The following is a 15,469-nucleotide window of genomic DNA, read 5'->3' on the forward strand; positions in this document are numbered from 1 at the left end:
ATATCAATGGGATTGCATACAACTATTCAAGTGTGTGATCAAGCACCATTTGCATTAATATTACTTAAGGTTGCCTAATCTCTTCTGAATTGTGTTCCTAATGTCCCAAGGAGTGGTCTGAAAACCCATGATGTAATTCTGCTATTCAAGATAAAGAAGCCTGCCTGGGTGGGAAGCCACGAGTAAAGCATTTGTAGGCTGCTCTTGAGCAACTATTTATTTCCTAAATAGCGGGGGGGGGGGGAACCCTAGACTTAGACTAGAAATACCTAGGTTCAAATTGCTACTCCTTGGGTGCCCTTGGGCCAATCACAGCTGCCAGGAGGATGAAGATAGCCCTTGAACCCAAAGGTCAATGTGTGAGGACTGGGCCAACCACAGGCTTGCCAGGAGAAAACTGCAAATAACTACTGCTACTAAAAATAATAAGATAACACCATTGCTCCCTGTGACAGTTGTCCCCAGCTCATGCGAATACAAAAACAGTAATATATGTATTTTTTAAAATAACTGCTTGGAAGAAAAGTAACATATATACAAAGAAGAGAGAACTGGGTTCTAACTGTACTCACTGTGTTACTTTGTTTATAATATTATATTTTAGCCTCAGTTCCCTAGCCCTAAAATGGGAAGAGTAGTCTGTTCTCTTGAGAAAATGAATGCCACACCCAATACAACATATTTCTTGCGCTCTGTGCTATTTGAAGTTTTATTTATTTATTCCAAACTTCTAAGGAACATCTACAATTTGCATTCTTGTAACCCGGAGCTGAGAGCCCGTTTTGAATGTAGATTTTAGATTTCTATACTCAATCCAGATGTACAACTGGCTTTGCCCTCTGATAGCGTTTTCTTCTACTCAGCACCTTTTACTGTTCCTGGCAGAAATGATAATGAGAAAGTATTCCAGCAGGAGGAGCCGGTTTAGAAGCAAATGGATTCCATGGCAACTCCTGACTCTGCATGACACCGAGTAACAAGCCTCTGTGTTGGAAATTGTCTGCATTATCTTCCTTCCCAAGATCAGGTCTTTACGTAGGGGTTTCCTTGTTTTAAATCAGAGATGTTAAGAGTTTCACATTCTGTGCACGGAGAAGCACAAAAGGGAGTGTCTGTCCACGTCAAAATATACACATAGGCTACTATCCATTGAGCTTCAGGGCCCTCCCCCAATGCAACTCTCAGATAATGATGATGATGATACTAATGATAATAATAACAACAACAACTGAGAAATGCACTGAATTTGGTCCCTTATGAAAGGAGGCACTTATGTAGCAGCAGAAAAAATACAAGTGTTGATGAGGACCAGCAAAATATGAAAGCTGAATCACATTTGGATTGGGTAAGCAGTCAGCAGCAGCAGCAGTAAAACGTGATCTGGAGCAGCCCAGTAGGCCTGCTGTACTATGAAAACAAGAAGATGCTCCAGTGAAAAGCAAGTGTTTCCCCAAGTGGGCTATTCCAGGAAACTTCAGAGGAGAGAAGATGGGCAAGACATTGCATCTTTGTAATCATCTGTGCAGGCTGGGCAGGTATTTACAGGGTGCTGCAGGCACCACACAGGTAAGCGGCATAGGGCTATCATATGTCCGGATTTTCCCGGACATTACTGGGATTTCAAAGGTGGAGTTGACGTCGGGGGGGGGATTTATGAAAAGGTGGCTTTGTCCTGGATCTTAGGCAAGTCAATCGAAAAATCACATTTTAAAAGCGTTTTTGTTAAAAAAAAAAGCTCAACTTTCGGGGTTGAAGTATGGCAACCCTAAAGCAGCAGGACTTTTAAAGTAAGAGCATAGCAAGAGTTTAATCCTTCAACGGGTTGCGCCTCGCAATCTTGCTAAGCATTTTTTTTTTTTTACATATTGCCAGCAGGATCTGGAGGGTTTCAGCCAACCTCAAGGTGGGTGTGACTCGAATTGCAGTTCAATAATAACTAATGTTTATTATGCATCAAACAGCTACTACTAAACTAATGAAATGACATTGTTGTGAACTTTTGATGGTAAAAACAAAGCCAAACAGGGCCACTGAGAAGCAAGAAGTACGAAGGAGGTTTGCAGAAGTACAAAAAGTTCATGCTCAATGGTAGTGGAATGTTGAGCATCAGCTGGAAGGAAAAATGAGAATTGGGAGCAGGAACGGAAACCCCTGCTTGAACTGCACAATTTATGGGCAAAGAGGAAGGTGCCTGCTACAAGATGAGAATATACAGCAACATTTTGTTAACTATCTCCATGGATGAGTACCAGCACTGTCAAATGCTGTTTCTGACATATAGCTAGCATGAGGAATTCATATTTTGTGATCGATAACTGTTCTGATTCATGTATTTCATTCATTCATTTTACCTATATTGTTTTGAATCATTTATTGTACTATTTTTTTCTGTGTTTAGGAATTGTTGTTTGTATCTGTTCATGCTTTATTGTTCTTGTCAGCTGCTTTGAGCTCAAGGTGGCTGTTGGGAAAACAGCATAAAAATATGAAATCAAATCAAATCCATGTTGCCAAAATGGCACCCCCCCCCATGCAGAAGAGAGATACACCTTCAAGGGGGTGTGCATGCTCAAGCTTTGCAGAAGGACAGTTGTTTGAAAGAACAGCTGCCTCACAAAACAGGCCAATGAGGCCAATGAGCAATGAATTCTGACTATTGGTAACATTCAGAAAAACCAGGAGAGGGAGAATGGAATGGAATCTATTGGAAGAGGGCTGGCTGACACTCTGAACAGGACCCTCAGCAACATTTTCATTGCAGTTTCCATCTGTTACTCCTCCTGCTGCTGCTAATACTAGTGATAAAGAGCTTAATCTGCTTTCCGTTTTCTGTGTCTGCAAGCAAACTGACAAAATTCCATTTTTTTCTTCAAATCGTTGTATTCTGTGCTTTAATTTGATTTGATACTTAGGAAGCAGCCTTATAACAGGACGGAAGGCTTCTCCATCTTCCCTGGCATTGACTACCCTAGCTACATGATCTTTTCACAGCCTAGGCCAAGGGCTGGCAACAAAGCAAATATCTTTGTTACTTAATAGAGCCATGATCATAGTAAGCTCCATGACATAGGATCCAGAGCTCTCTGACTTGACTAGATGTACAGATTATTGTTGTTCAGCAAGTAAGCAGTGCCATATGCTATAACATGGTTCCCATTATACAACTATGATTGTGTAATGGGAATTCATAAACAGTATGGTGCATAGGCATTTCTGGTTGGTCCATTTTATCATATCTCACAATAGTTATCACTGTTGCATTGGAACGAAGTTGTCATTTGTGGTTTGTGTTTATATTATATGGCTCTGCTAATAACAGCAAACATTTCTTTGTGGCAAATGCCAGTCAGCATTTCCAGTAACTTGCACTGGGGAAAAACAAAACCCTGCTACTTCTAAATTCCTGACTGGGGCAAAAAACTACCTTCTCCAATGACTCAAAGGGCAACATGATCCTTGTTTGGAGAGGTTGCCACCCAGCCAATTTCAGAGGTTCATCTTCTTTTTCCTGAAACACAAAGTGAAATAAAAAAGACAAATGAACTGAATCTGAATGGTAAAAATACAAGAGAAATGGTGGAAATAATTTGGAAACCCAAGCAGATTCAGTGCATAGCATTAACACACACATGCATTCCTTGACTGTCCAATTCCTACACAGGAATTTAAGTGAAACTTAACTTTCACATTCTCAAAAACCCCAGTCAAAACAAAATAAAAAATAAAAAATTCCTTCCAGTAGCACCTTAGAGACCAACTAAGAACAAACTATGGCAGACCAACATGGCTACCTACCGGTACCTGTATCAAAACCCCCAGATAAATGATAGTCAGAAACTGACACTGGGAGCGATATTACACAGAGTAATTAATCCCTAATGATGCAGAGTTGCTGGCAAATAAACAAAGTTGGGTGAAAACCCCCCAGCAACCTTCCACCAAGTGTAACTGGCAACAGAGGTTTGTTCTAAACAGAAGAGTTGTAACACTTACCAGCAGGGAGGTAAGATACCACTGGAAGCACAGTGTGAAAGCATCTCTCTGTCTGTGCCAATTAATGGGCTGCACTACTGCTTCAAGATGTGAATGCTCATGGTCTGAATGATCTAGTTTGCAATAATGGCTTCTAATATGTTAATAAGCAGCAAAGGAAAAGCAGTGCTTCACATTTCAAGGGACATGTCATGATAGCGATATATTAAGTTTATATATAAATGTAGGGATGCACACAGGCATATGTCACAGCCCGAACACTCAGATTGTCCAGAGGTGTACTGCTAGTTGTCCCCCATGTAACAGAAGCCCAACTGGCCTCCACTAGAAGTCAGGCATTTAATATCGCTGGTCTGATGCTCTCTCTTCCAGCAGATATTTGGCAGGCACCCTCGCTTTTGACTTTCAGGCATCTCTTGAAGACTTTTTTTTTATGCCTACAGGCACATGCAGTTTAATTTTTTCTTAAGTAGCCATTCATTTCAATAATTGCTCTATACTGCTTTTAATACTTTTTAAAATGTATATTGCGGTGTACCACCCAGATATTTTGTTGGAGGGTGGGACTCTTTTTTTTTTTGCAAATAAGTAAGTACTGGTGATGATTTTGACTTTCAAACATCACTTTCCACAGTATTTTCTGAAGTTGAGCTAAACATGTCAACAACTATTTGGAAGATGGCAATGCAGCCATTTAAACTTCAATCTCCTCTGACTCCTACACAATTCATTTTGAAATGAACTTGCATTTGTGCACTGCGATTATACAAATGGCCTTTAGATAAAGATTGGAGGCAACTGACTCTGCATCTGGAACCCAGATCTGAACATGGAGATGACAAAAGCAGTGCAGTAGCCATTGACTGATCTGCCCTCCAAAGGTAAGAGTAGGATTCATCAAGTCCTTGAAAAACACAGAATTTGACTTGTGCCATGATTAGAATGACCACTTGAACCAACTACTGTATGTATCTAGGATCTGTTCAAAGACTTCGCTTTCTTGAAGCAGTAAAATAAATTGCCAACATTTTCTCATCACATCAGTTGTTCACCCAAATTCACATCCCTTTGAATTTTTGTGCAAGACGAACTCCAAACAAGAATTGGAATGACTTTAAAATGAACAAAATGCAAGCTCCATGGCGGAAATTTTAGTTCCTTCAGCATCTTCCAAAGCAGGGACCTGGAAGCCCCTTTCATCCCTTGGGATGTATTCCTTTCTGGAAGACACATGACACTAGCAGGGCAGGGAGAGAGGCAAAAGTGAGCAGAGGAACAAAAGTGAATTGTTACTTTTACACAGGTAGGCTAGTGTCTACACCCCCACTAGCCCCCAGCCACCCATCAAAGCAAGAAGCACCATCAGGAGTCAATAAATCATTCCAACCAAGCAAAAGCACCCCAGAAGGATGCAAAGCAGGGGTGGTCAGGGATGTGGCCTAGGGAAGAAATTCAAGGGCCAGACAGAGAAGACCAGAGGGATGCATTTGCCCCATGGGCCTGAGGTTCCCCAGCCCTGTTCCGAAGTTATTAGGAAAAAATACGGATCCTTAACTGCAGATTACTGAGTAGAATTTTGAAATGATATGCAGCTTTCACAAGTAAGTGCTTCTGTGTGTGCATATACAATTTATAACGGGAACTAGTAAGCAACGTGAAGTGCAAGAAAAGATTTGAGCTTTCTCCAGTTGCCAGCAGCAGATACAATTGCATTTTTTTCATGTATACAACAACAGATAAATTGTTCATTAGGAGGCCTCATCAATGCGGAGAATGGTGGAGCCAAGTTAAAATGAGAAACCTGGAGCTTCAGTAGGAGATACAATCCAAGGCTCTTACTAATACATTTAATTGTTATGCAATGTAATAACTGTGGATAATCTTTCTTGTAAATGGATTATTTTCTGTCTATAGTAAGAAATTCTCCATAAAGCAACTGACATAGAGATCTAAGTGGGAGATTTGCAAGAGATCTTTCTCAAAAGAATTCCTAGCATGGAAATTATACTCGCTCACTTAAAGGCCCAGTTGTTTAACCTCACCCTGCTGCCAGTCTTCCTTATGGATTTTCAAAATAAAAAAACTAGAGATTTTCTTCAGTGCAGGCTGCTTGTGTCCCAGATCCAACAATGCATGCTAAACTACACAAGGCAGAGTTATGATTCAGATTGTGGGGTTGATGCTTCTGAATTGATTTTTTAAAATTGTTGTTGTCTATCATTTCTCATGACTCTGCACCATGGCATGAGAGGTGCTGATAAGTTCTTTTTTTCCATTTTTTAAAATGTTACTTGGAATTCATACTACAAATCCCAACACTGCACTTTTAAAAACGCTTCCTCATAATCACAAGTTAACATGAACTACTGACATTTTTTTTTAATAGGAGTTGGTGTTGCAATTTAAGAACCAGAAGTGGCCATCACTAAATGCTGGCAACAAACAAGAAGGGATCACTAATCACAATACATTTTCCAAGGGACGTTACTGGAGAAGACAAGCCTTTGGTCTTCTACAGAACAGTCTTTCTTAATTAAATCTAGGCTGGTATGCTCAAATAAAAACCATGTTTTTAGAATTTAAGTGTGTGGGTCAGAATGGAAAGGGTCACCCTTCTTACTGCAATGTGCTCTCGTATCATATACAATCTTACAAACAGTTCAGTGAACTTTAATTTGGCCCTGTAGAACTTTGGCCCTCAATAATTTCTGTGGTTTCAGTCCGAAGTAGGATTGTAATAGACCATGTATTACTGTACTTCAGAAGAACTGAGACATCCAAATAAACCAAAACACTCTCCGCCACTTTTTTTTTTATAAAAAAAATAAAGACTTAACATCTGTTCATGCATTTGTCCTGGAATACAACACTTTATGCTTGGCAATTGTTTTAAAATTTTACAATAAAGTTTGTAAAAAAACCCCAACATGAAATAAAATGTTACATTACATTTTAAATGTAAAGTTATAAGCAATGAGCTTGGGACCAGTTTGGTGAAAAACCACATTATACAAGCTGGAATAACTACTTATTAAGTTTTGAAATCTGCAGATAGGCTTGTGAAACTGTTCTGATGTTCTTTCTCTCTCCCCTCGATAGTATTAAAATGACAGCACTTCAGTGACATTTTCCAGTACATGAATATCATCTTTCAGCTCTATAATGGCTTCCCAAACATCTTTGGTTTCCATCTTCATTTTCCTCTCTCTCCATGTGGCGCCTGAGGTTTTAGCTGTTGGTTGATTAAGATGTCATTTTCAACATCTCTTACCATTTTCTAAATCACCATCGTTAGTTATATGATCACTCCCTAATTCCTTGTCATTTGTTCCAAGATATTCTCATAATATTGGAAAAAGGCCTGTCACACAGAATTACACTTTGTGTTTAACCTGCAAAGTTTATCAGAGAACAGTAAAAAAAAATATACACACCACACATAAATAACTACGTCAGATGTTTAGAATATATATATTTTTCCTTGGTTTAAAATTCCCCTGATCGATTATGGTTGCACAGCCTGCTGTCTGGAATATATATAAAGTTTGCTTAGGAACTATTTTATATAAAGCTGACTGCAATAAATTTGCCTCCATTAGGTAGACCGTGAATTTATTTTACAAAGCCAATTTTTTTTTTGCAACAAGTGCATTTCAGACATATTTTGAAAATTTAATGTCCTAAAAACATAGCAAACAACACTAAGTGACGAAAGTAATATGTGAACACATATATTTGGCATGAATAAAGCCACTTCATTTAAAGTGAAACTTCATATTGTGATAATATGCGTCAATGAAAAGCATTACATATTTATATATGGCATGTAGTTTCCACATAATCCACATTTAATGGATAGAACAATGCTGCTAATGGAAGTCAAGTTTTATTCTTAACTGTCTAGTCCTGGGGTCAGCAACCTTTTTGAGTCGTGGGCCGGTCCACCGTCCCTCAGACCATGTGGGGGGCCGGACTATATTTTGGGGAAAAAATGCACGAATTCCTATGCCCCACAAATAACCCAAAGATGCATTTTAAATAAAAGGACACATTCTACTTATGTAAAAACATGCTGATTCCCAGACTGTCCACGGGCCGGATTGAGAAGGCGATTGGGCCGCATCCAGTCCATGGGCCTTAGGTTGCCTACCCCTGGTCTAGTCCATCTCCAGCTCAGTCCCGTATGGGGCGTTGCTTCACCAGATTGGTGTTGATTTTTAAAAAGTATTTTACAGCCTTGTGAAGTAGAGGTAGCCACAATGTAAAACTCAAACTCAAAAGCACTCCAAGGATATAGTTAATTTCTTGAGACACTTGACCCCTGCATCTCCGTACACTGGTCCTACTCTTAATGGGGAAGAATATTAAGATAGATATTAACAACTTTTTTGTTGTATTACCACCATTCAGCTAATTATGCATCACACTGATTTAATTCTATGAAGCAATTGCTCTACAGCTGTGGACATTGCAAAGCCATTCAATTTATTTCCTGGCACCATGAGGTGTATAGTTAAAGTATCTCAGCCTTTTCAAAAATGTAGATTTGGATGCAAGTTGAACACAATAAAAACTATCCGCAGCTCTCTGAGGATGTTCAAAATGACTGGATATATTTCCCAGACTCTCTCAAAAATTAGGGCATTCTAGTGGGTGTGTTTAAAAAAATGACTTTGAAAGAGTTATTTTTTCACTGAGGTGCTGACCCTTTGAAACTATCCAGTCCATTGTCTGTGCAGGGATAATGAAAAAATCAAGTAGATATTCTCTTTCTATGGAAGGCGTTCAGAAATACCCTTCTGTATTCTCTGTGTTAACTTATCTGAAGCACAGTGAACATTTATGTATAAATACCCTCCAAGGAAATGTAAGTACTTTCAGGTAAAGAACAAAAGCACCCAGTATTGCAAACCTGAGAGTCCTTGAATAGGCTCTTAAACCCATAAATATGGTACATTCAATTGCGGGATTTCAAAGGCAATGCTGCACCCCAACCAATGTGACCAAATGAGCATGATATCCGTATGTGAATTATTATGTTTGCAATAAAATAGTTTAAGAGCTTTACCTCAGAATATTAGATAAGTCTCAGCAACATCATTTAGTTGTCATACAAAAGGTAGCAGAATAGCAATATTATTGGCATGTCATTCTGTAATTATTTATTAAACTTGTATGGTGAGGTAAAGGTAAAGGTAAAGGGACCCCTGACCATTAGGCCCAGTCGTGTCCGACTCTAGAGTTGCGGCGCTCATCTTGTGTTACTGACTGAGGGAGCTGGCGTACAGCTTCCGGGTCATGTGGCCAGCATGACAGAGCCGCTTCTGGCAAACCAGAGCAGTGCACGGAAATGCCATTCACCTTCCCACCGGAGCGGTACCTATTTATCTACTTGCACTTTTGACGTGCTTTCAAACTGCTAAGTGGGCAGGAGCTGGTAGGTGACCATAAAAATAATAACATAATTATACTGACACTGGAAACAAAGTGAATTTTTTTGAAACAGTGGAAAACCTAAATACTGAATATTGTGGTGGTTTCCATCTAGCTTCCCGCTGCTGTTGCTGGCTTGTTAAATGCGTAAAGGGAAGCAAAATGCTACAGCTGCCGCTCTTGGACAATACTTGGGCTCACCAAAAACAAAGCACACAGTTTTCCACTACTGGTTCAATCCAGACAAGATGGAAATAGTTTTAGATGTGGCGCATCGATGCAGATGCGGGTTCATCCTGCTCTGGAGGGGTTTACATTGCCCCTAAAGGATCAGGGTTTGCAGCTTGGGAGATTATCACTGATGTAACCTTGTTGGTAGAGACACAAGTGGCTTTTGCAGTGCAAACAGCCTTTTGTTAGCTTTAGTTGATATACCAACCACAGCCACATCTGTATGGAGACAGCCTTCCTTCAGTTATCAGTGATCTGGTAGCCTCCTGCTTTGATTACTCCCATGGAGTTGCCTTTGAAAATGATCCAGGAGCCTCAGTTGGTCAAGATCAGGGGGCACGACTTACCTGGGACTGTGCAATTAGCTCATATTACGCCACTGCTTTGTCAGCTGTCCTGGATTCCAGTCTGCTTCCAGGTCCAATTCAGCACGCTGGCTTTAACATATGAAGCTCCAAACACCTTGGGAATAGGTTACCTGAAGGACAGCCTCTTCGCTTATGGACCAACACATATCAGGAAACCACTTTTAAAGGCCCTTCTTCATGGACCCTCACCAAGTAAGGTTTGGCATTGGGGAAGGGGCTTTTCAGTGGCAGCACCTTGGGCGTGGAATGCTCTCCCCAGAGCACACACTTTGCTGTATTTTTGGCAGCAGATAAAACCCTTTTTAATTTCTCCAGCTTTTTAAATTCTTGATTTTTATATCGCAAACCTATTGAATATATTTCTTTGTGCTTTATTATCATAAGCTGGCCAGATAACTTTATATGCCACCCAGAAACAAACAAATAAAAATACCCATTAACATCGTTTTGTACTAGCTATTAATATGGCCTTTCTAAATACATTTATCAAGTGCAGTAGAAGTGCTGTTTTAATGAGGAATTTTTAGACCTCCCCCAAAAAACTTACCAGTATTATCCAACACAGTACAAGTCACTCTACAGACATTAAACATGCATTGCTCCTTTACATTCCTAATTTCAGCTCGAACCCCTTTGTATGTAGCCTGAAACGCCACAGCCTATTGAATGTACAGTCAATACTGAAGTCCTTTAAAAGGCCCGTGGGTACAAAGACTTTTCAAACGTATGATGTGCTTAAGTGCTGAACTTTATTACTATTTCCTATACATTTTACACAGAAAATTATGAGATGACAAAATGTGCCACGCCACAGGCATTGTCTTCAGTACAAAACCTTGCAGTGTACCTCAGCAACGTTCCCCCATCGCCATGTCTCATAAATTAAAGGGGGAAAAGGACCATGTACACAGAGTGGCCATGATTGAAATACTTCATTCATGCACAAACCATCCATGCAGCTGGAACTTTCTTGCCTCTTTGAAAGCTAGTTTGGAATCTCCAGCTCACTTACACATAAATGGTGTGTTTGGATCACAGAAAGTGGCTGCAATGATGATTTCAGGAACGCTAATGAAAAAGTTGTTTTTGCAAATCAAAGTAAATTTTGCAAATCCTTTCATATCCTGACCTGCCAAAACCAACAGTGGCAATATATATTAATAGGAAAACAGAGTCGCTTTGCAAGAAACCTAGAAAATGATTTATTTTAAAAAATGCAACCCTTTTATTGGGTAAAAGGCCACTGTGGCTAACTCTGTGTTATCAGAATCAATACAGTAGTCATTTTCAATTTCCTAGGTGTTGAAGTTGGATGCTGATTGCACTTTGGCAAACACAATTTCCCTTTCCCAGAATGAACATGTGGGCACAGGTGAGTACAAAGACCATGTTAGTTCAGAGCCAGGTCATTTAAGGCACCAGAGATCTCTGTGTTGACCTGTGCTGACGTATTGGTTGGTAGGGTATTCAGATAAATGTCATACTGTTGGTCCATTCCGAGGTAGCTGTCACTCATAAGATACAATGTGTAGATATACCTGTGATAAATTGAAAGAAAAGGATATCAGTTTGTTTCGCCCCCACAAAAAGAAGTCCCAGTTTCAAAAACCAAAACAGCTTTCATTCAGTAATATCTTACTTTCCAGGAGTTTCTGGGGTGTAAAAAGCAACTGAGACCACACTCTGATTTCTGACATATCCAACTCTTTTCAAAGCAACAAGTTCCTTTTTGTCCACTTCTCCTAGGATCAAGAACCACCCTTCGTCTTTAGTCTTGGGAAACCGCGGTGCAATGGCTTTGCTGTCTTGCCTGCCCTGGAAGGAAGAAAATGCACATTTATGGAATGACCACCCCAAAATTTCTAAGTTGTAAGCAACAGTTAAAAAAAGCAGAGTGGGCAAAATCAAAATTAATTGTAAAAACAGAACATGGACGTAATATAGGCATTTTAAGCTGAAATATAAAGGTATTTGTCAAGTACTAGAAGTTCAGCAGGGAGGGGGCCTGTCTAATCCTGGCCAGGAGGGACTTCCCCAGGGTTGGGGCTACAATACTGAGTGCATGGCTCCTGGTGGATATGAGCTGTTCATCTGAGCCATGGGTAACCACTAATACAGACTCCCCCCAATGTTCCCATTGATTGGGCAGGAATATAAGCAAACAGGTAACCCTTAAGCCAGGCATAGGCAAACTCGGCCCTCCAGATGTTTTGGGACCACAACTCCCATCATCCCTAGCTAACAGGACCAGTGGTCAGGGATGATGTGAGTTGTAGTCCCAAAACATCTGGAAGGCCGAGTTTGCCTATGCCTGCCTTAAGCTATCCTGGATCAAAGTTGTTAGGGGCCTTGTAAACTAATAGAAGAACTTTGAACTTGACCCAGTAAGATATATGGGCAGCTGGTGCACACTTTTAAGCAGCAGAGTTACGTGCTGGCAATCGTCAGTTTCCACCAACAGTCTAGTTGCAGTGATCTGCAACAAATGGAGCTTCTAGACCTGGTCTCAGAGAACTCTGGTATATACCACATCAAGAAAATACTATAGCTCTGTAGAGAATATCTGTGAGTCTGTACATGACTTAATGCCTTATAGCTGTGCATGTGGTCAGGGAGTGTTAGGCCCCACATCTTTCACTATGTCATATCTCCACATATGGGATGTCTCATATGCACAGAGTCCTAACCACATAGCAGATGTGATGAGTGAATAAAGCTAGTTGGCAGAATCTCGACCTCTTGATTATTATACAGCTGTGACCATCCCCATTGGGCTTAGAATTCACAATACGGTGAATACAAGCCCTACCATGTGATTTTTCAAGCAAAACAGTCATCATATGAAACTGACCTGATGAAGCCATACCATGATGACTCTAAGATATCCAAAAGGAGGACAAGAAATGGGCATTAGGCACCAGTGAGAGGGACAGGGACAAAAAATTCTACCTTGGTGTAACCCATATGCAATCTCCTCAAGTTTATCTGGAGGACATATTCTTGGTCCGCATGCAACTTGATCCACTTTTTGTTATCCCGCATGTTTGTTGCCAGCATTGGGACAGGTAGTTCATTCTGTTCTTGAACTGCATCATCCGAGCCACCTTTAATAGTCATATTAACTTCTATAACAGGCAAGTGGGACAAGAAATGCCAAGCCTGTAGAGTAGGAAAAACACAAAAAATAAAATAGTCTCCCAAACATTCTCAACTGTTTTTGTTTTTCAATTTTACGTGCAAAATCTCATTCTGTAATTATGTGTTTCATTCTGGATTTTTGTGTATTACAAAAGTGCTGTCCATTATTCTTTCAAAGGTCTTAACTTTCCATTGCAGGGGTGGGGAACTCTTTTGGCCTGGTGGGTCAGATCACTATCAGTCCCCACCCCTATGGGCCAACATTGACATTAGGACACCTTATGATTGGCAAGTGTGTTGTCTCACCCACCTGCCTAAGTCCCTTGTGCAGCATTTTCCAAGCGTCTGAACACCCTTTTTGGGAAATGCAGAGCAGGGGGATTTGCCAGCCCCAGGCTTGACAAAGTGGCAAGCACAAGGCTGGCAAAGCTGCTTACTACAGGAACCAGCTGTGTGATAGAGATTCCCAGGGGGAACTCAAGTCATGGAGCTGATCTAGCTGTGTCTCTACCCATATCATGTGAGGTGTGGTATGGCAAAAATGGCCTTGTGGGCCAAACAGGGACCTGTACTGGGCCAAGTTTGTCCTGTGGACTGCAGGATTCCCACCCCTGCTCTGTTATCAGTCTTTTTGATTTGGCTCCTCTGCTGCATTGGGATACCAGGCTCTGATACCTACCTACTCTAGAGTTCAACAGATCAGATTGAAAGATTTGCAGAAAAGTGCTACCTGCAATAGGCACTCATATTATATCAACGGTACCCAAATTATTCCCCTTTCCAGCTGCTCAGCTTCCCTTAGTACTGAATCTATTGGTATAACCACATGACCATTGATGGGTAGGGAAGAAGATAGAGAAATCTCTCCACTTTTAATTTTGGCCTACAATCCTACATGCCAAGCATTACGGACCTGAAAGACATCTTATACCACTAGTTTAAGGGAGGCTCCTCCGCACGTAATGCTACTCTATATGCTGTTTGGATTGTAGGGCATGTATGTTAATGAACAGCTAATGAATTAATAAATAATTAATGCTGCCTGATTAAAGAAACTTAACCAATTAAATAGTTTTAATTGAACCATCAATTAATTACATATGCATAATTTGACTTTAACAATATTGAAGAAAACACAACCATCAATTAATTAAACCTGCATATGACCAAAACAATAAAATTGAAGAAAACACCTACTTCGTCTTAAGCTAGTGCATGCATCTGCCTTCTTGGATGAAGTGCTCCCTGCTATCTGACACCAGGTTTTCTTCCATCGTGGCTTTGATTTAATGGAAGGCCCTTTTGCTTGTGCAATGCAGAGTATTCCATTTTAAAAATAATTCCCCTTGGTTATCGCAACCTGCCACACAATATTCCACTCTGTCACAGACGGTACCCCAAAACTCAACCACTCTGATGTCTGTTGGAACTCAAACTCTGCCAAGAATATAAGGTCCAACAAATTCCTCAATTGCATCACTAACAATTTCATTGGAAGAAGCAACAAGGGGGTCATCTCTCTTGGACCTAACTGCATTCCTGTTAATCATGGGTGTATGGTGAGCAATGATCGAAGCTGGGGGGCAATAGGCAATGGTTAGAACCATAAAAAGAAAAAGTAGCTAGGTTTGCTATCCTCCAGGTGGAACAAACTTAATTTAAGTCAGGGGTGGGCAGATTGGATGTCTGGGAGACTAAGTTTTCACACCCACTAACTCAGGGGCCAGCTTATTCAGCCTCTCGTGGAACTGAGAATTTCAGTCAGTCCCCAAGATACATCTTGATGTGGCATCACCCATTTATGGGCAAAGAAGGGGACACAGAAAAACATATGGCAGGCTGCACACAGCTCACAGGCTGTGATTGAAACAAAACAGGCATATGCATGTTTGAACATACAACTGTGTGCCACACACCATTACATTAAATGCACGCACACACAAATTAAACGGCTTAGCTGGCTTTTGAAGAGCTCAGAAACATAGAAGATCCATAAACACACAAAACCAAGACTGGACACCAGCACTCTGTGAAACATAGCCTTAAAATACAAAAATAGATGTTTCAGAAACATCCACCCCATAATCTTTCACACAAGGATATGGGCTGCAGCTACATGTCACAACTGCCATGGTAGTCCAAGAGAGAGGAAAGAAACATGGGTCAAGGGTAGATCATTCCTGAATTCCTCCAACATTGATCTCCAGTGCTTTAGGGATATTTCCCCATTTCCGTAAGAGTCAATGGGTCTGTTTGTTTTAACACGACTGCTAGAATTGTCACCATAAATATTTCACTCCTTAATT

General features: G+C 40.5%; 1 protein-coding gene across 2 annotated transcripts in view; it reads right to left on the reverse strand.

Annotated features, from left to right (window-relative positions):
* Positions 1–11,203: 11,203 nt before the first annotated feature.
* ASCC3 (activating signal cointegrator 1 complex subunit 3) overlaps positions 11,204–15,469 on the reverse strand; it is a 194,592-nt gene continuing 190,326 nt past the window's right edge. For both annotated transcript variants that reach the window (XM_033143493.1, XM_033143494.1), the window contains 3 exons: positions 12,975–13,184; positions 11,665–11,840; positions 11,204–11,563 (listed from right to left, as the gene is read on the reverse strand). In XM_033143493.1, the coding sequence (XP_032999384.1) occupies positions 11,416–11,563; positions 11,665–11,840; positions 12,975–13,184 (534 nt within the window). In that variant the 3' untranslated portion in view covers positions 11,204–11,415. The remainder of the gene's footprint in view (positions 11,564–11,664; positions 11,841–12,974; positions 13,185–15,469) is intronic.

The sequence above is a fragment of the Lacerta agilis genome, chromosome 3 (assembly GCF_009819535.1).
Source record: "Lacerta agilis isolate rLacAgi1 chromosome 3, rLacAgi1.pri, whole genome shotgun sequence".
NCBI lineage: Eukaryota > Metazoa > Chordata > Lepidosauria > Squamata > Lacertidae > Lacerta > Lacerta agilis.